This window comes from Heterodontus francisci, chromosome 3 (assembly GCF_036365525.1).
Source record: "Heterodontus francisci isolate sHetFra1 chromosome 3, sHetFra1.hap1, whole genome shotgun sequence".
Taxonomy (NCBI): domain Eukaryota; kingdom Metazoa; phylum Chordata; class Chondrichthyes; order Heterodontiformes; family Heterodontidae; genus Heterodontus; species Heterodontus francisci.
The window spans coordinates 186,553,073-186,577,697 of record NC_090373.1 but is presented as its reverse complement, the minus strand read 5'-3'; the positions used below and the strand labels follow the sequence as shown (position 1 = coordinate 186,577,697).

The 24,625-nt window shown below is 47.8% G+C and overlaps 1 protein-coding gene across 2 annotated transcripts in view; it reads left to right on the top strand.

Annotated features, from left to right (window-relative positions):
- The window catches only part of LOC137365075 (xanthine dehydrogenase/oxidase-like), a 162,208-nt gene that overhangs the window by 61,443 nt on the left and 76,140 nt on the right, over window positions 1-24,625 (top strand). For both annotated transcript variants that reach the window (XM_068027900.1, XM_068027899.1), the window contains exon 8: window positions 18,193-18,261. In XM_068027900.1, the coding sequence (XP_067884001.1) occupies window positions 18,193-18,261 (69 nt within the window). The remainder of the gene's footprint in view (window positions 1-18,192; window positions 18,262-24,625) is intronic.

Here is a 24,625-nt window from a genome sequence, read left to right as displayed (position 1 = left end):
TGCGGATGATGGGAGTGTGGATGATGGGAGTGTGGATGCTGGGAGTGTGGATGATGGGAGTGTGGATGATGGGAGTGTGGATGATGGGAATGCAGATAATGGGAGTGTGGATGATGGGAGTGTGGATGATGGGAGTGTGGATGATGGGAGTGTGGATGATGGGAATGCAGATAATGGGAGTGTGGATGATGGGAATGCGGATGATGGGAGGGTGGATGATGGGAATGTGGATGATGGGAGTGTGGATGATGGGAGTGTGGATGATGGGAGTGTGGATGATGGGAGTGTAGATGATGGGAGGGTGGATGATGGGAGTGTGGATGCTGGGAGTGTGGATGATGGGAGTGTGGATGATGGGAATGCAGATAATGGGAGTGTGGATGATGGGAGTGTGGATGATGGGAGTGTGGATGATGGGAATGTGGATGATGGGAATGCGGATGATGGGAGTGTGGATGATGGGAATGCGGATGATGGGAGGGTGGATGATGGGAATGTGGATGATGGGAGTGTGGATGATGGGAGTGTGGATGATGGGAGTGTGGATGATGGGAGTGTTGATGATGGGAGTGTGGATGATGGGAATGTGGATGATGGGAATGCGGATGATGGGAGTGTGGATGATGGGAGTGTGGATGATGGGAGGGTGGATGATGGGAATGTGGATGATGGGAATGCGGATGATGGGAGTGTGGATGATGGGAATGCGGATGATGGGAGGGTGGATGATGGGAATGTGGATGATGGGAGTGTGGATGATGGGAGTGTGGATGATGGGAGTGTAGATGATGGGAGTGTGGATGATGGGAGTGTGGATGATGGGAGTGTGGATGATGGGAGTGTGGATGATGGGAGTGTGGATGATGGGAGTGTGGATGATGGGAGGGTGGATGATGGGAGTGTGGATGATGGGAGTGTGGATGATGGGAGTGTGGATGATGAGAGTGTGGATGATGGGAGTGTGGATGATGGGAGTGTGGATGATGGGAGTGTGGATGATGGGAGTGTGGATGATGGGAGTGTGGATGATGGGAGGGTGGATGATGGGAGTGTGGATGATGGGAGTGTGGATGATGGGAGGGCGGATGATGGGAGTGTGGATGATGGGAGTGTGGATGATGGGAATGCGGATGATGGGAGGGTGGATGATGGGAATGTGGATGATGGGAATGTGGATGATGGGAGTGTGGATGATGGCAGTGTGGATGATGGGAGTGTGGATGATGGGAGGGCGGATGATGGGAGTGTGGATGATGGGAGTGTGGATGATGGGAGTGTGGATGATGGGAGTGTGGATGATGGGAGTGTGGATGATGGGAGGGCGGATGATGGGAGTGTGGATGATGGGAGTGTGGATAATGGGAATGCGGATGATGGGAGGGTGGATGATGGGAATGTGGATGATGGGAATGTGGATGATGGGAGTGTGGATGATGGGAGTGTGGATGATGGGAGTGTGGATGATGGGAATGCGGATGATGGGAGTGTGGATGATGGGAGTGTGGATGATGGGAATGCGGATGATGGGAGTGTGGATGATGGGAGTGTGGATGATGGGAGTGTGGATGATGGGAATGTGGATGATGGGAGTGTGGATGATGGGAGTGTGGATGATGGGAGTGTGGATGATGGGAGTGTGGATGATGGGAATGCGGATGATGGGAGTGTGGATGATGGGAGTGTGGATGATGGGAATGCGGATTATGGGAGTGTGGATGATGGGAGTGTGGATGATGGGAGTGTGGATGATGGGAATGTGGATGATGGGAGTGTGGATGATGGGAGTGTGGATGATGGAAGTGTGGATGATGAGAATGTGGATGATGGGAGTGTGGATGATGGGAGTGTGGATGATGGGAGTGTGGATGATGGGAGTGTGGATGATGGGAGTGTGGATGATGGGAGGGTGGATGATGGGAGTGTGGATGATGGGAGTGTGGATGATGGGAGGGTGGATGATGGGAGTGTGGATGATGGGAGTGTGGATGATGGGTGTGTGGATGATGGGAATGTGGATGATGGGAGTGTGGATGATGGGAGTGTGGATGATGGGAGTGTGGATGATGGGAATGTGGATGATGGGAGTGTGGATGATGGGAATGTGGATGATGGGAGGGTGGATGATGGGAGGGTGGATGATGGGAATGCGGATGATGGGAGTGCGGATGATGGGAGTGTGGATGATGGGAGTGTGGATGATGGGAGTGCGGATGATGGGAATGTGGATAATAGGAGGGCGGATGATGGGAGTGTGGATGATGGGAGTGTGGATGATGGGAGTGCGGATGATGGGAGTGTGGATGATGGGAGTGTGGATGATCGGAGTGCGGATGATGGGAATGTGGATGATGGGAGTGCGGATGATGGGAGTGTGGATGATGGGAATGTGGATGATGGGAGTGTGGATGATGGGAGTGCGGATGATGGGAATGTGGATGATGGGAGTGCGGATGATGGGAGTGTGGATGATGGGAATGCGGATGATGGGTGTGCGGATGATGGGAGTGTGGATGATGGGAATGTGGATGATGGGAGTGTGGATGATGGGAATGTGGATGATGGGAGTGTGGATGATGGGAGTGTGGATGATGGGAATGTGGATGATGGGAGTGTGGATGATGGGAGTGTGGATGATGGGAGTGTGGATGATGGGAATGTGGATGATGGGAGTGTGGATGATGGGAGTGAGGATGATGGGAATGCGGATGATGGGAGTGTGGATGATGGGAATGCGGATGATGGGAGTGTGGATGATGGGAGTGTGGATGATGGGAATGTGGATGATGGGAGTGTGGATGATGGGAATGTGGATGATGGGAGTGTGGATGATGGGAATGTGGATGATGGGAGTGTGGATGATGGGAATGTGGATGATGGGAGTGTGGATGATGGGAGTGTGGATGATGGGAATGTGGATGATGGGAGGGTGGATGATGGGAGTGTGGATGATGGGAATGTGGATGATGGGAGTGTGGATGATGGGAGTGTGGATGATGGGAATGTGGATGATGGGAATGTGGATGATGGTAGTGTGGATGATGGGAATGTGGATGATGGGAATGTGGATGATGGGAGTGTGGATGATGGGAATGTGGATGATGGGAATGTGGATGATGGGAGTGTGGATGATGGGAGTGTGGATGATGGGAGTGTGGATGATGGGAATGTGGATGATGGGAGTGTGGATGATGGGAGTGTGGATGATGGGAATGTGGATGATGGGAATGTGGATGATGGGAGTGTGGATGATGGGAATGTGGATGATGGGAGTGTGGATGATGGGAGTGTGGATGATGGGAATGTGGATGATGGGAGGGTGGATGATGGGAGTGTGGATGATGGGAATGTGGATGATGGGAGTGTGGATGATGGGAATGTGGATGATGGGAATGCGGATGATGGGAGTGTGGATGATGGGAATGCGGATGATGGGAGTGTGGATGATGGGAGGGTGGATGATGGGAGTGTGGATGATGGGAGTGTGGATGATGGGAATGCGGATGATGGGAGTGTGGATGATGGGAATGCGGATGATGGGAGTGTGGATGATGGGAGTGTGGATGATGGGAGTGTGGATGATGGGAGGGTGGATGGTGGGAGTGTGGATGATGGGAGTGTGGATCATGGGAGTGTGGATGATGGGAATGCGGATGATGGGAGTGTGGATGATGGGAGTGTGGATGATGGGAGGGTGGATGATGGGAATGCGGATGATGGGAGTGTGGATGATGGGAGTGTGGATGATGGGAGGGTGGATGATGGGAATGTGGATGATGGGAGTGCGGATGATGGGAGTGTGGATGATGGGAGGGCGGATGATGGGAATGTGGATGATGGGAATGCGGATGATGGGAGTGTGGATGATGGGAGTGTGGATGATGGGAGTGTGGATGATGGGAGGGTGGATGATGGGAATGTGGATGATGGGAGTGTGGATGATGGGAGTGTGGATGATGGGAGTGTGGATGATAGGAGGGTGGATGATGGGAATGTGGATGATGGGAGTGCGGATGATGGGAGTGTGGATGATGGGAGGGCGGATGATGGGAATGTGGATGTTGGGAATGCGGATGATGGGAGTGTGGATGATGGGAGTGTGGATGATGGGAGTGTGGATGATGGGAGGGTGGATGATGGGAATGTGGATGATGGGAGTGCGGATGATGGGAGTGTGGATGATGGGAGGGTGGATGATGGGAATGCGGATGATGGGAATGCGGATGATGGGAGTGTGGATGATGGGAGTGTGGATGATGGGAGTGTGGATGATGGGAGGGTGGATGATGGGAATGTGGATGATGGGAGTGCGGATGATGGGAGTGTGGATGATGGGAGGGTGGATGATGGGAATGCGGATGATGGGAGTGTGGATGATGGGAGTGTGGATGATGTGAATGTGGATGATGGGAGTGTGGATGATGGGAGTGTGGATGATGGGAGGGCGGATGATGGGAGTGTGGATGATGGGAGTGTGGATGATGGGAGTGTGGATGATGGGAGGGCGGATGATGGGAGTGTGGATGATGGGAGTGTGGATGATGGGAGGGCGGATGATGGGAGTGTGGATGATGGGAGGGTGGATGATGGGAATGTGGATGATGGGAGTGTGGATGATGGGAGTGTAGATGATGGGAGTGTGGATGATGGGAGTGTGGATGATGGGAGGGCGGATGATGGGAGTGTGGATGATGGGAGTGTGGATGATGGGACTGTGGATGATGGGAGTGTGGATGATGGGAGGGCGGATGATGGGAGTGTGGATGATGGGAGTGTGGATGATGGGAGTGTGGATGATGGGAGGGCGGATGATGGGAGTGTGGATGATGGGAGTGTGGATGATGGGAGGGCGGATGATGGGAGTGTGGATGATGGGAGGGTGGATGATGGGAATGTGGATGATGGGAGTGTGGATGATGGGAGTGTGGATGATGGGAGTGTGGATGATGGGAGTGTGGATGATGGGAATGTGGATGATGGGAGTGTGGATGATGGGAGGGCGGATGATGGGAGTGTGGATGATGGGAGTGTGGATGATGGGAGTGTGGATGATGGGAGTGTGGATGATGGGAGTGTAGATGATGGGAGTGTGGATGATGGGAGTGCGGATGATGGGAGTGTGGATGATGGGAGTGTAGATGATGGGAGTGTGGATGATGGGAGGGCGGATGATGGGAGTGTGGATGATGGGAGTGTGGATGATGGGAGGGCGGATGATGGGAGTGTGGATGATGGGAGTGTAGATGATGGGAGTGTGGATGATGGGAGGGCGGATGATGGGAGTGTGGATGATGGGAGTGTGGATGATGGGAGGGCGGATGATGGGAGTGTGGATGATGGGAGTGTGGATGATGGGAGTGTGGATGATGGGAGTGTGGATGATGGGAGGGTGGATGATGGGAGTGTGGATGATGGGAGTGTGGATGATGGGAGGGTGGATGATGGGAGTGTGGATGATGGGAATGCGGATGATGGGAGCGTGGATAATGCGACCATGGAAAATAGGAAGGTAGGAATAGGGGTGTGGATAATTAAGATTCTCCTCTAGATCCTGAATGATGTTCTGCTGTTTTTGTCTCTTACCACCACCAACTACTGCCCCCTCATTTCCATCTTCTGAGGTCACTGACTAATGCTTGGATATAAGTCCACGGATGCAGAATATGTTCCAGTACTGACCCCATGCTAGTCCTCATGTGTGAATCTGGACAGTGCCTTTTAGCAGGTTATTCACTCCTGCCTACACTCAACATGACATAGTTATATACTGTCACCAAATATTTACAGCACTGAAACAGGCCATTTGGCCCAGCAGATTCATGATGGTGTTTATGCTGTAATCAAGCATAAACACACACTCTTATTCATCGAACCCCATCAGCATATCCTTCTATCCTTTTCTGTCTCATGTGTTTATCTAGTTTTCTCTTAAATACATCTATACTATTCACCTCAACTACTTCCTGTGAATAGCGAGTTCCACATTCTAACCACTCTGTGGGTAAAGATGTTTCTCCTGAATTCCTATTGGATTTATCAATGACTAGACTACATTGATATGGGTACTCAACCTAGGTTGAGCACTACCTAGAACTGTACTCCAGGGAGAATGCTGTCACTGAGACTGCCCTCAATGCAGCCCAGCCTCTACCAGTCATGGATGAGCTGGACGTACAGCCAACCAAATCGGAACTCAGTGATGCCATTGATTCTCTAGCCAGCGGAAAAGCCCCTGGGAAGGACAGTATTACCCCTGAAATAATCAAGAGTGCCAAGCCTGCTATACTCTCAGCACTACATGAACTGCTATGCCTGTGCTGGGACGAGGGAGCAGTACCCCAGGACATGCGCGATGCCAATATCATCACCCTCTGTAAAAACAAAGGTGACCGCGGTGACTGCAACAACTACCGTGGAATCTCCCTGCTCAGCATAGTGGGGAAAGTCTTTGCTCGAGTCGCTCTAAACAGGCTCCAGAAGCTGGCCGAGCGCGTCTACCCTGAGGCACAGTGTGGCTTTCGTGCAGAGTGATCGACCGTTGACATGCTGTTCTCCCTTCGTCAGATACAGGAGAAATGCCACGAACAACAGATGCCCCTCTACATTGCTTTCATTGATCTCACCAAAGCCTTTGACCTCGTCAGCAGACGTGGTCTCTTCAGACTACTAGAAAAGATTGGATGTCCACCAAAGCTACTAAGTATCATCACCTCATTCCATGACAATATGAAAGGCACAATTCAACATGGTGGCTCCTCGTCAGAGCCCTTTCCTATCCTGAGTGGTGTGAAACAGGGCTGTGTTCTCGCACCCACACTTTTTGGGATTTTCTTCTCCCTGCTGTTTTCACATGCGTTCAAGTCTTCAGAAGAAGGAATTTTCCTCCACACAAGATCAGGTGGCAGGTTGTTCAACCTTGCCCGTCTAAGAGCGAAGTCCAAAGTACGGAAAGTCCTCATCAGAGTTATGTTACTAGACTAGTAATTTCATAAGCCTGGGCCAATAAACAATAGGCAAGAGTTTAAATCCCATCACAACAACTGAGGAATTTCAATGCAGTTTAATGAAAAAATCTAAAATGCAAAGCTAATGTTAGTAATGGCAATCTTAAACCTTGCTTGCTGTAGAAGTCTTTTCTCTCTTGGGGTTCATGTGACTTCAGTGGATTCAGAGACTTGTGAGAAAGAGGTGGGAGCAGACAGGAGAGATCTTCTCAGTCCAAGAGCAAGTAGGCACTCTCAGTTCAAACTGTTTGTACAATTCAGAAGACCCCAGCTTGCCAAGAAGGTTAGGCATGTGACTAACTGGACTGATCACGTCTTGGATTGTATCGCCTTAGCATTCTTTGGAATGCTCCTCTTACACACAATACCTGGTGATCAAGGTCCATTGTAGGTTGAATGTGTCAGGGAATGGTCCTTTGTCCTTCCAATCACCGTCTGTTAATATGCAAGTTTAACAAGCCCTTTCTTCACTCCAGTAATAGTTTAAAACCAAAGTTCATGACAAAATTAATGTGCCTCATTCTTGGCAGGTGGGGGCCCAGCATGACATTTCCACACCCAGTGGAATGAAATGAGATTTGAGAAAGGCACATTTAATTAAAAGGGTCGAGAGAAAATATAAGATACAGAAAAAACCCATGCATTACTGCTATTCATTCACAAATCCTAAAACTTATTAAAATTTTCCCTTTTGGCATCCCAATAAACATGTGGTTCTTTGGGGAAGTTTTTCTTCAGTTTGCTCATTTCCGTGGCTGCCGAAGGTCATTGAGATGGTTAGATTTAATTAGCTCTGAGTTAGAACTTTTTTTCAGGAGAGGCAGTCGGGGGCGGGTCTATCCTGAACTCTGTTTCAGTACTTTGCTGAATCACGCAAAGACTTTTGACTTCAGGGGATGGGTGGTTTGCTTTTTTCTGACAGAGGGGGAGGATTATTTGCTAATCTCTCCTTTGTCCCAGATGACATTCCTGCCTGCAGGTATTTGTGCAGACTCTACTGCACTCCCCTGTGGCACTTCGACAAGTTGATGCATCACCCTCACAGTTTCTCTGCCCCTGAGAAGTCTCTTTTGTCTCTGTAGGTTTCTGTAAATGATGTTAGCAACTCTGGTGGGGTGCTTCTAGTGCCTGCATTTATATAGGAGTATGTGGGGTCTAACTTTTCACATTTTCCGGGGTTTTCATCTGGGATTCCTCTGGGACTTCCTTTAACTTGCCCTCTTGGTCACTATTTCCCCTTCCCTGTCTAACCTTTTGAAACATAGAAACATAGAAAAATAGGAGCAGGAGTAGGCCATTCGGTCCTTTGGGCCTGCTCCGCCATTCAAAAAAGATCATGGCTGATTATCTAATTCAGTACCCCGTTCCGGCTTTCTCCCTGTATCCCTTGATCCCTTCGGCATTAAGAAATATATCTATCTCCCTCTTGAATATATTTAATGACTTGTCCTCCACTGCCTTCTGTGGTAGAGAATTCCATAGGTTCACCACCCTCTGAGTGAAGAAATTTCTCCTCATCTCAGTTCTAAATGGCATACCCCGTATCCTGAGATTGTGACCCCTGGTTCTGGACTCCCCCGCCATCGGGAACATCCTCCCTGCATCCAGCCTGTCTAGTCCTGTTAGAATTTTATAGGTTTCTATGGGATCCCCTCTCATTCTTCTAAACTCTACTGTATATAGGCCTATTCAATCCAATCTCTCCTCATACGTCAATCTTGCTATCTCAGGAATCAGCCTAGTAAATCTTCTTTGCACTCCTTCTGTGGTAACAACATCCTTCCTCAGATAAGGAGACCAAAGCTGCACACAATACTACAGATGTGGTATCACCAAGGTCCTGTATAATTGCAGTAAGACATGGTTGCTCCTGTACTCAAATCTCCTTGCAATGAAGGCCAACATACCATTTGCCTTCCTAACTGCTTGCTGCACCTGAACGCTTGCTTTCAGTGGCTGGTGTAGAAGGACACCCAGGTCTCATTGCACCTCCCCCTTTCTCAATCTATCACCATTCAGATATTAATCTGCCTTTCTGTTTTTACAACCAAAGTGGATAACCTCACATTTATCCACATTATACTGCATCTGCCATGCATTTGCCCACTCACCCAACTTGTCCAAATCACATTGGAGCCTCTTTGCATCCTCCTCACAGCTCACTTTCCTCCCCAGCTTTGTGTCATCTGCAAACTTGGAAATGTTACAGTTAGTTCCCTCACTCATGTCATTAATATATATTATGAATAGCTGGGGTCCAAGCACTGATCCCTGCGGTACACCACTAGTCACTGCCTGCCACCCAGAAAAGGACCAGTTTATTCCTACTCTCTGTTTTCTGTCTGTCAACCAATTCTCAATGCATGCCAGGATATTACCTCCAATCCCATGTGCTCTAATTTTGGACACTAACCTTTTATGTGGAATCTTATCAAAAGCCTTCTGAAAGTCCAAATACACCATACCAACTCGTTATCCCTTATCTATTCCACTAGTTAGATCCTCAAAAAACTCCAGTAGATTTGTTAAGCATGATTTCCCTTTCGTAAACCCATGCTGACTTTGTCCAATCCCATTTATACTTTCCAGGTGTTCTGCTATCTTTTGTTTTCTTCTTTGGCCTCCTTATCTCGAGAGACAATGGGTAAGTGCCTGGAGGTGGTCAGTGGTGTGTGGAGCAGCGCCTGGAGTGGCTATCAAGAGTGACAGTCTCTTCCACGGGTGCTGCAGAAAAATTTGTTTGTCAGGGCTGTTACACAGTTGCGCTTTTGTCTTTTTTCTCCCCTTGCGCTTTTGTCTTTTTTCCTGCCAACTGCTCAGTCTCTTCGACTCTCCACACTTTAGCCCCGCCTTTATGGCTGCCCGCCAGCTCTGGCGAACGCTGGCAACTGACTCCCACGACTTGTGATCAATGTCACAGGACTTCATGTCGCGTTTGCAGACGTCTTTAAAGTGGAGGCATGGACGGCCGGTGGGTCTGGTACCAGTGGCGAGCTCGCTGTACAATGTGTCTTTGGGGATCCTGCCATCTTCCATGCGGCTCACATGGCCAAGCCATCTCAAGCGCCGCTGACTCAGTAGTGTGTATAAGCTGGGGTTGTAGGCCGCCTCGAGGACTTCTGTGTTGGAGATACGGTCCTACCACCTGATGCCATGTATTCTCCAGAGGCAGAGAAGATGGAATGAATTGAGACGTCGCTCTTGGCTGACATACGTTGTCCAGGCCTCGCTGCCATAGAGCAAGGTACTGAGGACACAGGCTTGATACACTCAGACTTTTGTGTTCCATGTCAGTGCGCCATTTTCCCACACTCTCTTGGCCAGTCTGGACATAGCAGTGGAAGCCTTTCCCATGCGCTTGTTGATTTCTGCATCGAGAGACAGGTTACTGGCGATAGTTGAGCCTAGGTAGGTGAAACCTTGAACCACTTCCAGAGCGTGGTCACCAATATTGATAGATGGAGCATTTCTGACGTCTTGCCCCATGATGTTCGTTTTCTTGAGGCTATTGGTTAGGCCTAATTCATTGCAGGCAGCCGCAAACCTGTCGATGAGACTCTGCAGGCACTCTTCAGTGTGAGGTGTTAAAGCAGCATCGTCAGCAAAGAGGAGTTCCCTGATGAGGACTTTCCGTACTTTGGACTTCGCTCTTAGACGGGCAAGGTTGAACAACCTGCCACCTGATCTTGTGTGGAGGAAAATTCCTTCTTCTGAAGACTTGAACGCATGTGAAAGCAGCAGGGAGAAGAAAATCCCAAAAAGTGTGGGTGCGAGAACACAGTCCTGTTTTACGCCACTCAGGATAGGAAAGGGGTCTGATGAGGAGCCGCCATGTTGAATTGTGCCTTTCATATTGTCATGGAATGAGGTGATGATACTCAGTATCTTTGGTGGACATCCAATCTTTTCTAGTAGTCTGAAGAGACCATGTCTGCTGACGAGGTCAAAGGCTTTGGTGAGATCAATGAAAGCAATGTAGAGGGGCATCTGTTGTTCGCGGCATTTCTCCTGTATCTGACGAAGGGAGAACAGCATGTCAACGGTCGATCACTCTGCACGAAAGCCACACTGTGCCTCAGGGTAGACGCGCTCGGCCAGCTTCTGGAGCCTGTTTAGAGCGACTCGAGCAAAGACTTTCCCAACTATGCTGAGCAGGGAGATTCCACGGTAGTTGTTGCAGTCACCGAGGTCACCATTGTTTTTATAGAGGGTGATGATATTGGCATCGCGCGTGTCCTGGGGTACTGCTCCCTCGTCCCAGCACAGGCATAGCAGTTCATGTAGTGCTGAGAGTATAGCAGGCTTGGCATTCTTGATTATTTCAGGAGTAATGCTGTCCTTCCCAGGGACTTTTCCGCTGGCTAGAGAATCAATGGCATCACTGAGTTCCGATTTTGTTGGCTGTACGTCCAGCTCATCCATGACTGGCAGAGACTGGGCTGCATTGAGGGCAGTGTCAGTGACAACATTCTCCCTGGAGTACAGTTCTAGGTAGTGCTCAACCCAGCGGTCCATTTGTTTGCGTTGGTCAGTGATTATGTCCCCTGATTTAGATTTGAGGGGGGTGATCTTCTTGATGGTTGGCCCAAGAGCACTCTTAATGCCAACATGCATTCCTCTGATGTTTCCGGTGTCTGAGGCCAGCTGAATATGACTGCATAGGTGTTGCCAGTAGTCGTTTGCGCAGTGCCTGGCTGTTCTTTGTGCAGTGCTTCTGGCTGCTTTAAGCGCTACGGATGTTAACTCGCTGGGGGCTTTCTTGTAGTTCAACAGTGCAATGCGCTTAGCGGCTATGACAGGTTCCAGCTCTTCATTATGAGATTGAAACCAGTCTGCATTTCTCTTCGCACTTTTGTCGTAGGTGTTCAAAGCTGACTCATAGATGGTGTCTCTGATGTGGGCCCACTTGGTCTCAGAATCCCCTGTGGGAGTGTTTTGAAGGGCTGTTACAAGTGAATTTAGAAATTTTTGTAACAGCTGTGGATGAGAAATTCTGCTCGTGTTGATGCGCAGGTGGCCTTTCTGCTTGGAATGATGCAACTTCTTTGGTCTGCGTCTAACCTTGCTGCACACCAGGGAGTGGTCGGTGTCGCAGTCCGCACTGTGGAAGCTGCGTGTGATTTGAACACTGCTTAACGAGGCTCGCCTTGTGATGATGAGGTCCAGCTGGTGCCAACGAAGTGATCTTGGGTGCCTCCAAGAAACCTGCTAACAGGGTTTCATGTGAAAGAACGAGTTGGTGATGCAGAGGTTGTGATAGGTACACAACTCCAGCAGTCTCTGTCCATTCTCATTCATCCTTCCACCGCCATCGCACCCAAGGCAGGAGGGCCATGAGTCATGGTCGGCCCCAACCCTGGCATTTAAGTCCCCCAGCAGGAATAAGTGTTTGGTGTTGGGGATGCTGCTAATGATGTTATGGAGTTCCTTGTAGAACTGATCTTTAGCTTCAGGTGGGGAGCAGAGTGTTGGAGCATAGATGCTGAGTAGGTGTACTGGACCAGAGGTGGTGAGCAGTCGGATGGACAGTATGCGTTCCGAGCCATTTGAGGGAGGCTCTCTCACGCTGAGCAAGGAGTTTCTTATGGCGAAGCCCACTCCATGCTGTCTTGGTTCTTCAGGATCCCTGCCCTGCCAGAAGAAGGTATAGTCTTGCTCTGCTCGAGATCCACTTGCGGGGAGGCGTGTCTCCTGAAGTGCTGCAATGTCTACATTGAGTCTACTGAGCTCGTTGTTAATGATGGTGGTCTTCCGAGAATCATTGATTTGTGTAAGGTCTTCCGACAGGCCAGGACACATAGTTCTGACGTTCCAGCTTGCAAAGTGAAGGGCTGGTACCTTCTTTCCTTTTTTCGTGTTGTTTGGTGCGGTGTTTCAGTCCACCTTTCGGGCAATGACCCTGAGCTCCAAGCACCCATTGAAGCAGGTAGACTGTGGCGGGACAGAACCTTATTGACCAGGGGCTGCCCGGTTTGAGGCGGGCGGTAGCTGACCAGTGAGGTGCGATGACCTCTCCCACCAACAAAGGCAACCCGTGGCACCCAGTTTCTACGCCAATTTAGCTGGACTTATAACCCGTAACTGCTGCCTTCCGTTGTTTTGGTCACTGTGAGACGACAATGAAGTGACCTCTCCATGGCGCATGCCTGGGCGAATTTATGGAGTTTGAGAGTTGCCCAATCGTCAAAACCTCCCTCTCGGCCTTTCTGGTGGGGTCCAAAGGAGTGCAGAGCATGACGTTTGGCACCGGTATGGCTGCAGGAACTGCCGGAAACACGCCAAAGGTGACACATGACCGCCCATTACTGATGTAAGGCTAATTGGTCTGTAATTCACTGTTTTTTCTCTCCCTCCTTTTTTAAATCATGGGGTTACATTTGCCACCCTCCAATCTATAGGAACTGCTCCAGAGTCTATAGAATTTTGGAAGATGACCACCAATGACACCATTTCCAGGGACACTTCCTTTAGTACTCTGGGATGTAGATTATCAGGCCCTGGGGATTTGTCAGCCTTTAACCCCATTAATTTCCCTAGCATTTTTTTTTACTAAACTGATTCCCTTCAGTTCCTCCCTCTCATTAGACCCTCGGTTGCCTAACATTCCTGGGAGGTTGTTTGTGTCTTCGTTTGTGAAGACAGAACCAAAGTATGCGTTTAATTGTTCTGCCATTTCTTTGTTCCCCATGATAATTTACCCCAGCCTTGTGCCTGCTTGTCCCCTTTTTGTTCTCGGCGAGGGTCCCTTACGGTTCACCAGCCCTCCGCTGGAGGGTCCTCCTAACACTGGTACAGGACTTAGGGGTGCAGGTTTCACTGTAAGTTGGAGTTTCCCCTTAACCTGGCACATGTGGCAACTCCTGCAGTTTTGGCCAGTCAAACTGCTGTCTTATGCAGGCTTTGGTCTTTCATATACAGGCATGTACAGCCACTGTAGTCTCGTGGGCCCTTCTTAATATTTCTCTCCGGTACCTCTGCAGCACCAATAACTGGTGAATTGCTGTCCACTCCTTGTTCTCAGGTCTGTGAGGAGAACTCCATTTCCTCATCAGTACCTCATTCTTTAAACAGTAGCAGTCAGGACTCCCTCTGCTTCACTTTCAGACTGGACAGCCTGTGCTAACTCTAACAATACTGGGTTGGCTCGCTGAGCCTCTCCTCGGGAAAATCCATTTATTCATTCCTTGGGTCTCCAAAGAAAGTCTCAGACAGACAGACCTGGTCATCTACCTGCAGTGTTAATTCAGTCTCCTCTGGGGAAGCTGGTTTGATCATGGCCTGATCCACTACATATTCAGGGAAAGTGCAGGGGTCCGCCTCCTGCCACGGCCCTGTCTCTCTGACCTCCTGCGGTCTTTCTTTCACTACTGGGGAAACTACCACCTTCGACCCCGCCAGATCATTACCTAGGAGCAGGTCAACCCCGCCAAAGGCAAACTAGGGAGAATCCCTACGGTCACTGGTCCCGAAACTAGGTCGCACGCCAGGTGACCCAGTGTACAGGTACAGGCTTACACTGCCCTCCAATACCATTCACCACCATTTTGATGTTCACTGCACTCTCTGGGGGAAAGGTCAGGCCTTTTCCCAGTAAAAGGGATCTGGTGGTCCCTGTCTCCCTGAGAATCACTATGGGCTTGCTCGCCTCACTCAAGGCGTATGGGTTTACTTTTCCTTTGAACATAAAACCATATTAACTTTTTCTGCACTCACAGCAGTATGCTTCCTGGATCTCACTCTTACTGCAGCTAAAGCCACAGCTTGTTCTGCTGTGATTTCCATCAAGGTCCCGTCTGCACTGAACAGGTGTGCCCTGATAAATCCAACCGGCTTTCCCTTTTGCTTCCAGCAATCAGCCTTTAAATGGCCTGCTTTATTACAATGGAAGCACACAGGTCTCTGGGTCTCACTCTTACTGCTCACAGCACCTTCCTTTTTGGCTACAAGAGGGCCCCCTATGTCTCCTGCTTTTCTTTCTCTCCCAGGACTGCTTGGGCTCCTATCACCTTCCCACCCTTTGTCCTTTTTGGATTTGTGGCGGTGATGAGGAAAGGTTCTCCCTTGGGAAAATTACTTAGAAATTAAAGCAAACTCATTGGCCAGAATGGCCGCTTGCCGGGCTCTTTGAACCCACTGCTCCTCTACATGGGTCTTTATGGAGAGTGGGAGAGAGTGTTTAAATTCCTCTAATGGAATTACTTCTCTGAGATTCTCATAGCTGAGCTGTACCTTAAGAGCCCTCAGCCACTGGTCAAAAGCCAGCTGCTTGCTTCTTTCAAACTCCAGATAAGTTTGATTAGCTTGCTTCTTAAGGGTTCTAAACTTTTGGCAATAGGCTTCAGGTACCAATTCATATGCCCCGAGGATAGCACTTTTTGTCAGTTCATAATTTAATGAACTCTCATCTGGTAACAGGGAATAAACTTCATGGGCTTATCCAATTAGCTTGCTTTGTAGTAAAAGAGGCCAGGTCTCATCTGGCCATATTAGCTGCCTTGCTAGTTTCTCAAAAGAAAAAAAAACTTCTACATCTTCCTCATTGAATTTTGGGATTAGTTGAGCTAGTTTTAACAATTCTGTACCCAGCCCTGAATTCTGCTCCTCCATATTGGCCATGCTTTCACTGGGATTACTCTGTCGCCCCCTAGTTAACTCAAGCCACTTCAGCTTTCTTTTTTCACATTCCTGCTGGAATATTCTTTCTCTCTCTCTCCTGCCTTTCATTTTCTTTGCATTCCTTCTGGAAGGCTCTCTCTTTCTCCCTCTCCTCCCTCTCTCTTTCTTCTTCTCTTTCTCTTTTTCTAATTCAAGTTTCCTCTGTTCCAACTGTATCTTTGCTAACAATACCCTGTCGGGATCTGCTTCTAACCCTCTTTCTGCTGCTTCAGATTCAAGGGAAAAATGGTTGGCCACTGGACTTAGGAATTCAGACTTCCTAGCCTTGCCACTGACAGTGATCCCACCCTGCTCAGCCATTTTCCTCAACTTCTCCATAGACAGTGATTTTAACTTATCCCAAGTTATTTCACCCTGGCTTGGGGAGCCATAGGTTCAAAGTTATCTGTTCCTCTGGTACACTCATCACACATCAAGCCTCAAATTACTCAAAATCCCATACCCCATATCTGAAAGATATCTATCCAATTTACATTTAAATGAATTGATGGTAACTGCTTCCAGTATCTCCTGACGAAGCCAGTTCCATCAATTGACCACTTGTTCACTGAAATATTGTTTCTACAGATTAGTTTTCAATTTACTCCCCCACTCCCATTTAAATGAAGGGCATCTATTTGTAATTAGGTAAATACATGGTATGTGCTCTGCACTCTTTATTTACTTGTTCTAAGCCAAATAAACTGGCTGTTGCTTTATAGCTTTAGAATCAATCTGATCGAGTGTATATTCAATCCATGTACCGAGGTTGAGGAAAATCACATGCACCACATGTCACTTTCCAATAAGCCAGCATATACGGGAAAGAGTACTTTGTCAAACCTCTGGACCACACTATTGATTACCTAGATATTGGGGTGATTAAAGGTACACTCCAGTTTGTTGGGAACTTGAGGATCACTTATGGAATGTCAGTAATGCTGAACCTAAGTGGAATATAGAGCATAATAACCAAAAAATGTAACAACCTGCTCTAGTAAGGTATCAGCCTTAAATGATACTCCAGGACATTAGCAGATCAAGTGTGTTTAGCAGAGTGAATCAGTTACCACTTCACTAAAATAGCTGTAAGGAATCTCAGACAAACCAACATAGCATTCATCTATTATAAAAACAGAAAGTGCTGGAAATACTCAGCAGGTCTGGCTGCATCTGTGGAGAGAGAAACAGAGTTAACTTTTCAGGTCTATAAGAACACAAAGATAGGTAGGAACATAACTTGTGAAGAGGATATAAGGGGGCTACAAAGGGATATAGATAGGTTAAGTGAGTGGTCAAAGACCTGGCAAATGGAGTATAATGTGGGAAAGTGGGAAATTGTTCACTTTGGCAGGAAGAATAAAAAAGAAGCATTTATCTAAATGGTGAGAGATTGCAGAGCTCTGAGATGCAGAGGGATCTGGGTGTCCTAGTGTATGAATCGCAAAAGGTTAGTATGCAGGTACAGCAAGTAATTAGGAAAGCTAATAGAATGTTAGTGTTTATCGTGAGGGGAATTGAATACAAAAGTAGGGAGGTTATGCTTCAGCTATACAGAGCATTGGTGAGACCACATCTGGAGTACCGTGTACAGTATTGGTCTCCTTATTTAAGGAAGGATGTAAATGCGTTGGAGGCAGTCCAGAGAAGGTTTACTGGACTAATACCTGGAATGGGTGAGCTGTCTTATGAGGAAAGATTAGTCAGGCTAGGATTGTATCCGCTGGAATTTAGAAGAGTAAGAGGCGACTTAATTGAAACATATACGATCCTGAGGGGTCTTGACAGGGTGGATGTGGAAAGGATGTTTCCCCCTTGTGGGAGAATCTAGAACTAGAGGTCACTGTTTAAAAATTCTCTTCCTCAAAAGGCGGTGGAAGCAGAGTCTTTGAATATTTTTAAGGCAGCGGTAGATAGATTCTTGTTAAGCAAAGAGGTGGAAGGTTGTCGGGGTAGGTGGAAATTTGGAGTAATCAATTCAGCCATGAACCTATTGAATGGTGGAGCAGGCTCGAAGGGCCGAGTGGCCTACTCCTGCTCCTAATCCATATGTTCATAACACCTGAAGAAAAATCACAGACCCGAAACATTAACTCTGTTTCTCTCTCCACAGATGCTGCCAGACATGTGGAGTATTTCCAGCGCTTTCAGTTTCTATTTCAGATTTCCAGCATCTGCAGTATTTTGCTTTTATTCATCTAGTATAATCCTGGGGTGTAAATCTAGGGCCTTGAGCAGGGGACGAACTTCACCAGGGTTTCTCCAACTCGTCTGCTGGTGAAAGGGCTGTGGAAACCTCAGACCAGTCAGGTAACTGACTACATTTTCCAGTGTTTCCCATGACTCTTATGCTGATGGATGTACAGGAAAATCCCAGCAGAACTGTGAGCTTCCCCCACCCCCACCGCTGCTCCCGCCCCCGCCTCCGCCCCCGGTAGAGCTTGGACTCAATATTTAAACTATCGCAGTTTCATAAGGCTGTTTATACCGGATTGATGTAAGCTGAAGACATAATCGATTTTTTTTTTCCTTTCAGCCATCGAGCTGCTGTGGTGGAAGAGGGAGAGAAAACGGCTGCTGCAAAGAACAAACAGGATTTAGTCAGGCAAGTGTTCATAAATCTGATTATCCTAAAATCAGTTTGCTGATGTTACTTCTGTAGATGTTCCTGCATGTGCTTGTATGCACTTCTGTGCATTTCTTCCCATGTGTGTGTATTTAATGGTAGATTAGTAGTTACAGTATGTGTGTGTGTGTTTAGAGTCATAGAGTAATACAGCACAGAAACAGGCCATTCGACCATCGTGTCTGTGCTGGCCATCAAGCACCTATCTGTTCCAATCCCGTTTTTCAGCACTTGGCCTTGTATGCTATTTCAAGTGCTCATCTAAATACTTCTTAAATGTTGTGAGGGTCCTACCTCTACCACCCCTTCAGGCACTGGGTTCCAGATTCCAACCACCCTCTGGGTGAAAACATTTTTCCTCAAATCCCCCCTAACCTCCTGCCCCTTACCTTAAATCTATGCCCCCTGGTTATCTGGTTATTGATCCCTCTGCTAAGGGAAAAAGTTTCTTCCTATCTATCCTATCAATGCCCCTCATAATTTTGTATACCTCAATCAGGTTCCCCCTCAGTCTTCTCTGCTCTAAGGAAAACAACCCTAGCCTATCCAGTCTCTCTTCATAGCTGAAATGCTCCAGCCCAGGCAACATCCTGGTGAATCTCCTCTGCACCCTCTCCAGTGCAATCACATCCGTTCTATAGTGTGGTGACCAGAACTGCACACAGTACTCCAGCTGTGGCCTAACTAGCGTTTTATACAGCTCCATCATAACCTCCCTGCTCTTATATTCTATGCCTCGGCTAATAAAGGCAAGTATCCCATATGCCTTCCTAACCACCTTATCTACCTGTGCTGCTGCCTTCAGTGATCTATGGACAAGTACACCAAGGTCACTCTGACCCTCTGTACTTCCTAGGGTCCCAATCTCCCATGTGGGACCTTATCAATAGCTTTACTGAAGTCCATGTAGACTACATCAACTGTTTTACCCTCATCTACACATCTAGTCACCGCCTCGCAAAATTCAATCAAGTTTGTTAGACACAATCTCCCCCTGACAAAGCCATGCTGACTATCTCTGATTAATCCCTGCTTCTCCAAGTGGAGATTAATCCTGTCCCTCAGAAGTTTTTCCAATAGTTTCCCTACCACTGATGTTTGACTCACCGGCCTGTAATTACTTGGTTTATCCCTGCTACCCTTCTTGAATAATGGTACCACATTCGCTGTCCTCCAATCCTCTGGTACCTCTCCAGTGACCAGAGAGGATTTGAAAATTTGTCAGATTGTCTTGCTAACTCCTCCCTTGCCTCACATAACAGCCTGGGATACATCTCATCTGGGCCTGGGGATTTATCCACTTTTAAGCCCGCTAAAACAGCTAATACTTACTTTATTTAGAGATACAGCACTGAAACAGATCCTTCGAGTCTGTGTTGATCATCAACCACCCATTTATACTAATCCTATATTCCTACCACCTACCTATACTAGGAGCAATTTATCATGGCCAATTTACCTATTAACCTGCAAGTCTTTGGCTGTGGGAGGAAACCAGAGCACCTGGCGAAAACCCACACAGTCACAGGGATAACTTGCAAACTCCGCACAGGCAGTAGCCAGAATCGAACCCGGGTCACTGGAGCTGTGAGGCTGCGGTGCTAACCACTACGCCACTGTGCCACCCTTTCAATGCTAATATGTTCAAGTACATCACAATCCCCCTCCCTGAGCTCTACACCTACATCGTCCTTCTCCATAGTGAACACAGATGAAAAGTAATCATTTAAACCCTCACATAAAAACAAGAAATGCTGGCAATACTCAGCAGGTCTGGCAGCATCTGTGGAGAGAGAAGCAGAGTTAACGTGTTGGGTCAGTGACCCTTCTTCGGACCCTTCAGTTCCGACTTCAGGGCGGCACAGTGGTTAGCACCGCAGCCTCACAGCTCCAGCGACCCGGGTTCATTTCTGGGTACTGCCTGTGTGGAGTTTGCAAGTTCTCCCTGTGTCTGCGTGGGTTTCCTCCGGGTGCTCCGGTTTCTTCCCACAGCCAAAAGATTTGCAGGTTGATAGGTGAATTGGCCATTATAAAAATTGTCACTAGTGGTAGGGGAATATAGGGACAGGTGAGGATGTGGTAGGAATGTGGAATTAGTGTAGGATTAGTATAAATAAATGAGTGGTTAATGGTCGTCACAGACTCAGTGGGCCGAAGGGCCTGTTTCAGTGCTGTATCTCTAAATCTAAATCTCTATATCCCATGACATCCAGGGTTCCCTGGACTTGTTGGTCCTACCCTTCATCTTTACGGGAATAAGTTGGCTCTGAACTCTCACTATTTGTTGTTTTATCAGATTGAAATTGGCCTTCCCACAATTCAGTACCTTTATTTCCGGTCCATCTTTGTCCTTTTACAGAGCTATGGTCACTGTCCCTGAAATGCTCCCCCACTGACACTTCTACCACTTGTCTGGCTTCATTCCCCAGGATCAGGTCCAGTACCACCTCTTCACTTGTAGGACTTTTACGCGCTGGCTCAAAAAGCTCTCCTGTATTCACTTTAAGAATTCCACCCCCTTTAAGCCTTATCCCAATTGATATTGGGGAAGTTGAAATCCCCTACCATTATTACCCCATTAATTTTACCCCTCTCTGAGATTTGCCTACATATCTGCTCCTCTATCTCTTCCTGACTGTTTGGTGGCCTGCAGTACACTCCCAGCCAAGTGATTTCCCCCTTTTTCTTTTTAAGTTCTACCCATATGGCCTCATTTGAGGAAACTTCTAAGATGTCATCCCTCCGTACTGCTGTAATTGACTGCTATCAACACTGCAATGCCACCTCCTCTTTTACACCCCCCCCCCCCCACCCCCCCGTCACTCCTGAAGATTCTATACCCTGGAATATTGAGCTGTCAGTCCTGCCCTTTCTTCAACCATGTCTCTGCGACAGCAATAATATCATATTCCCATGTGTTAATCACTGCCCTCAATTCATCTGCCTTATTAGTAAGACTCCTTGTGTTAAAATAGATACAATCCAGCCTTGCAATTTTCACTTGTGCCTTAACAGGTTTATATTTGTTCTGCCTTCCAGACTGACTCAGTTTCTCTTCTATATTTGACTGTGCACCATCCCATACTGTACCTCCACTCTGTATCCCATCCCCCTGCCAAATTAGTTTAAATACCGCCTCCCCCCCCCCCCCCCCCCCCCCACCCCGCCAACAGCACTAGCAAACCTCCCAGCAAGAATGTTGGTCCCATTCTGGTTCATCCAACTTGTACAGGTCCCACCTTTGCCAGAAACAGACCCAGTAATCCAGGAATCGAAAGCCCTCCCTCCTGCACCATGTCTTCAGCCACGCATTCATCTGCTCTATCCTCCTATTCCTATACTCATTAGCATGTGGCTGAATCTTTGAGGTCCTGCTTTTTAAGCTGCTACCTAGCTCCCTAAATTCTTGTTGCAGGACCTCATCCCTCTTTCTACCTGTGTCATTGGTACCAATGTGTACCATGACCGCTGACTGTTCACCCTCCCCCTTCAGAATGTAGATATATATAATGATAGATTAGTAGTTACAAGATGTGTATGTGTGTATATACAATGGTAGATTAGTAGTTACAGGATTTTTTTTATTCATTCATGGGATGTGGGCGTCACTGGCTAAGCCGACATTTATTGCCCATCCCTAATTGCCCTTGAGAAGGTGGTTGTGAGCTGCCTTCTTGAACCGCTGCAGTGCATGGGAGGTAGGTACAGTGCTGTTAGGAAGGGAGTTCCAGGATTTTGACCCAGCAACAGTGAAGGAACGGCAATATAGTTCCAAGTCAGGATGGTGTATGACTTGGAGGGGAACTTGCAGGTGGTGGTGTTCCCATGCATTTGCTGCCCTTGTCCTTCTCGTTGGTAGAGGTCACGGGTTTGGAAGGTGCTGTCTAAGGATCCTTGGTGCATTGCTGCAGTGCATCTTGTAGATGGTACACACTGCTGCCACTGTGCATCGGTGGTGGAGGGAGTGAATGTTTGTGGATGGGGTGCCTGGATGCTGTCGAGCTTCCTGAGTATTGGAGCTGCACCCATCCGGGCAAGTGAAGAGTATTCTATCACACTCCTGACTTGTGCCTTGTAAATAGTGGATAGGCTTTGGGGAGTCAGGAGGTGAGTTACTCACCGCAGGATTCCTAGCCTCTGACCTGCTCTTGTAGTTACGATATTTATATATCTACTCCAGTTCAGTTTCTGGTCAATGGTAGCCCCTAGGATGTTGATAGTGGGGGATTCAGCGATGATAATGCCATTGAATGTCAAGGGGAGATTCTCTCTTATTGGAGATGGTCATTGCCCATCACTTGTGTGGCGCAAATGTTACTTGCCACTTATCAGCCCAAGCCTGATATTGTCCAGGTCGTGCTGCATTTCTACACTGACTGCTTCAGTATCTGAGGAGTTGCGAATGGTGCTGAACATTGTGCAATCATCAGCGAACATCCCCATTTCTGACCTTATGATTGAAGGAAGGTCATTGATGAAGCAGCTGAAGATGGTTGGGCCTCGGACACTACCCTGAGGAGCTCCTGCAGTGATGTCCTGGAGCTCAGACGATTGACCTCCAACAACCACAACCATCTTCCTTTGCGCTAGGTATGACTCCAACCAGTGGAGAGTTTTCCCCCTGATTCCCATTGACTTCAGTTTTGCTAGGGCTCCTTGATGCCATACTCGGTCAAATGCTGCCTTGATGTCAAGGGCAGTCACTCTCACCTCACCTCTTGAGTGCAACTCTTTTGTCCATGTTTGAACCAAGGCTGTAATGAGGTCAGGACCTGAGTGGCCCAAACTGAACGTCACTGAGCAGCTTATTGCTAAGCAAGTGCTGCTTTATAGCACTGTCAATGACTCCTTCTATCACTTCGCTGATGATTGAGAGTAGGCTGATGGGGCAGTAATTGGCCAGGTTGGACTTATCCTGTTTTTTGTGTACAGAACATACCTGGGCAAATTTCCACATTGCAGGATAGATGCCAGTGTTGTAGCTGTACTGGAACAGCTTGTCCAGGGGCACGGCAAGTGCTGGAGCACAGGTCTTCAGTGCTATTGCCGGAAAATTGTCAGGGCCATAGCTTTTGCAGTATGTATGGGTGTGTGTATACAATGGTAGATTAGTAGTCACAGGATGTGTGTGTATATATAGACAATGGTAGATTAGTAGTTACAGTATGTGTGTGTATATATATACAACGGTAGATTAGTAGTTACAGTCTGTGTGTGTGTAGATACAATGGTAGATTAATAGTGACAGGATGTGTATTGTATGTGTGTATACAATGGTAGATTAGTCATTTCAGTGTGTATTGTACCTGCGTATACAATGGTAGATTAGTTGTTGCAGTATGTGCATTGTACGTGTGGAAATGATGGTAAATTAGTCGTTACAGTGAGTGTATTGTACGTGTGTTTATGATGATAGATTAGTCATTACAGTGTGTGTATTGTACGTGTGTTTATGATGATAGATTAGTCTTTTTTTTTCGATCTTCCTATGCAGCCATGCTCTGTCTGAATAGAGACAAGCTCCCTGCTGGAGTGCAGCTTATTTATCAAATGGACGGTAACCTATTTAATCTCAGACGATCCAATCAAAAATAAGACCACCCTGACTTCAGTCATTGAGTTCCAAAACACTGATGATGCTGCAGTAAGTGATGTGTCAGAAACGTTTCTTCAGAGAATCATCAACCTGTTTACTGAGGCCTACGAGAAGATGGAACTTACACTGAACATTCAGAAGACTACAGTCCTCCATCAACAAGCTCCAAATGCACATGCCCCAGCCCCATTGATTAGGATTCATGATGAGTGCCTGGAAAATGTGGATACTGGAAACTTCCAGTATCTTGGAAGTTATCTTTCACAGAATGCTGACATTGACGAAGAAATCCAGCATTGCCTGAAATCTGCTAGAGCAGCCTTTGGCCATCTCAGGAAGGGAGTGTTTGGAAGATCGTGACATCAAAAGTGAAACCAAGCTCATGGTCCACCATACGGTCGTGACCCCTACTTTACAGTACAGGACTGAAACATGGACAACGTACAGGAGGCACCTCAAAGCACTGCAGTTATTTCATCAACGCTGCCTGCGGAAGATCCGACATATCAAGTGGGAGGACAGGTGCACCAACATCAGTGCCCTCTCACAAGCAGGCACCACAAGCATTGAGCCTATGATTATCCACCATCAGCTTCATTGGGTTGGTCATATATTTTGGATGTCAGATACCAGCCTCCTCAAGCAGGTCTTCTTCTCCCAGCTCACTCAGGGCAGGCACACTAGAGGAGGACAAAAGAAACGCTTCAAGGATGTGCTGAAATCTAACATGACGAAATGCAACATTGA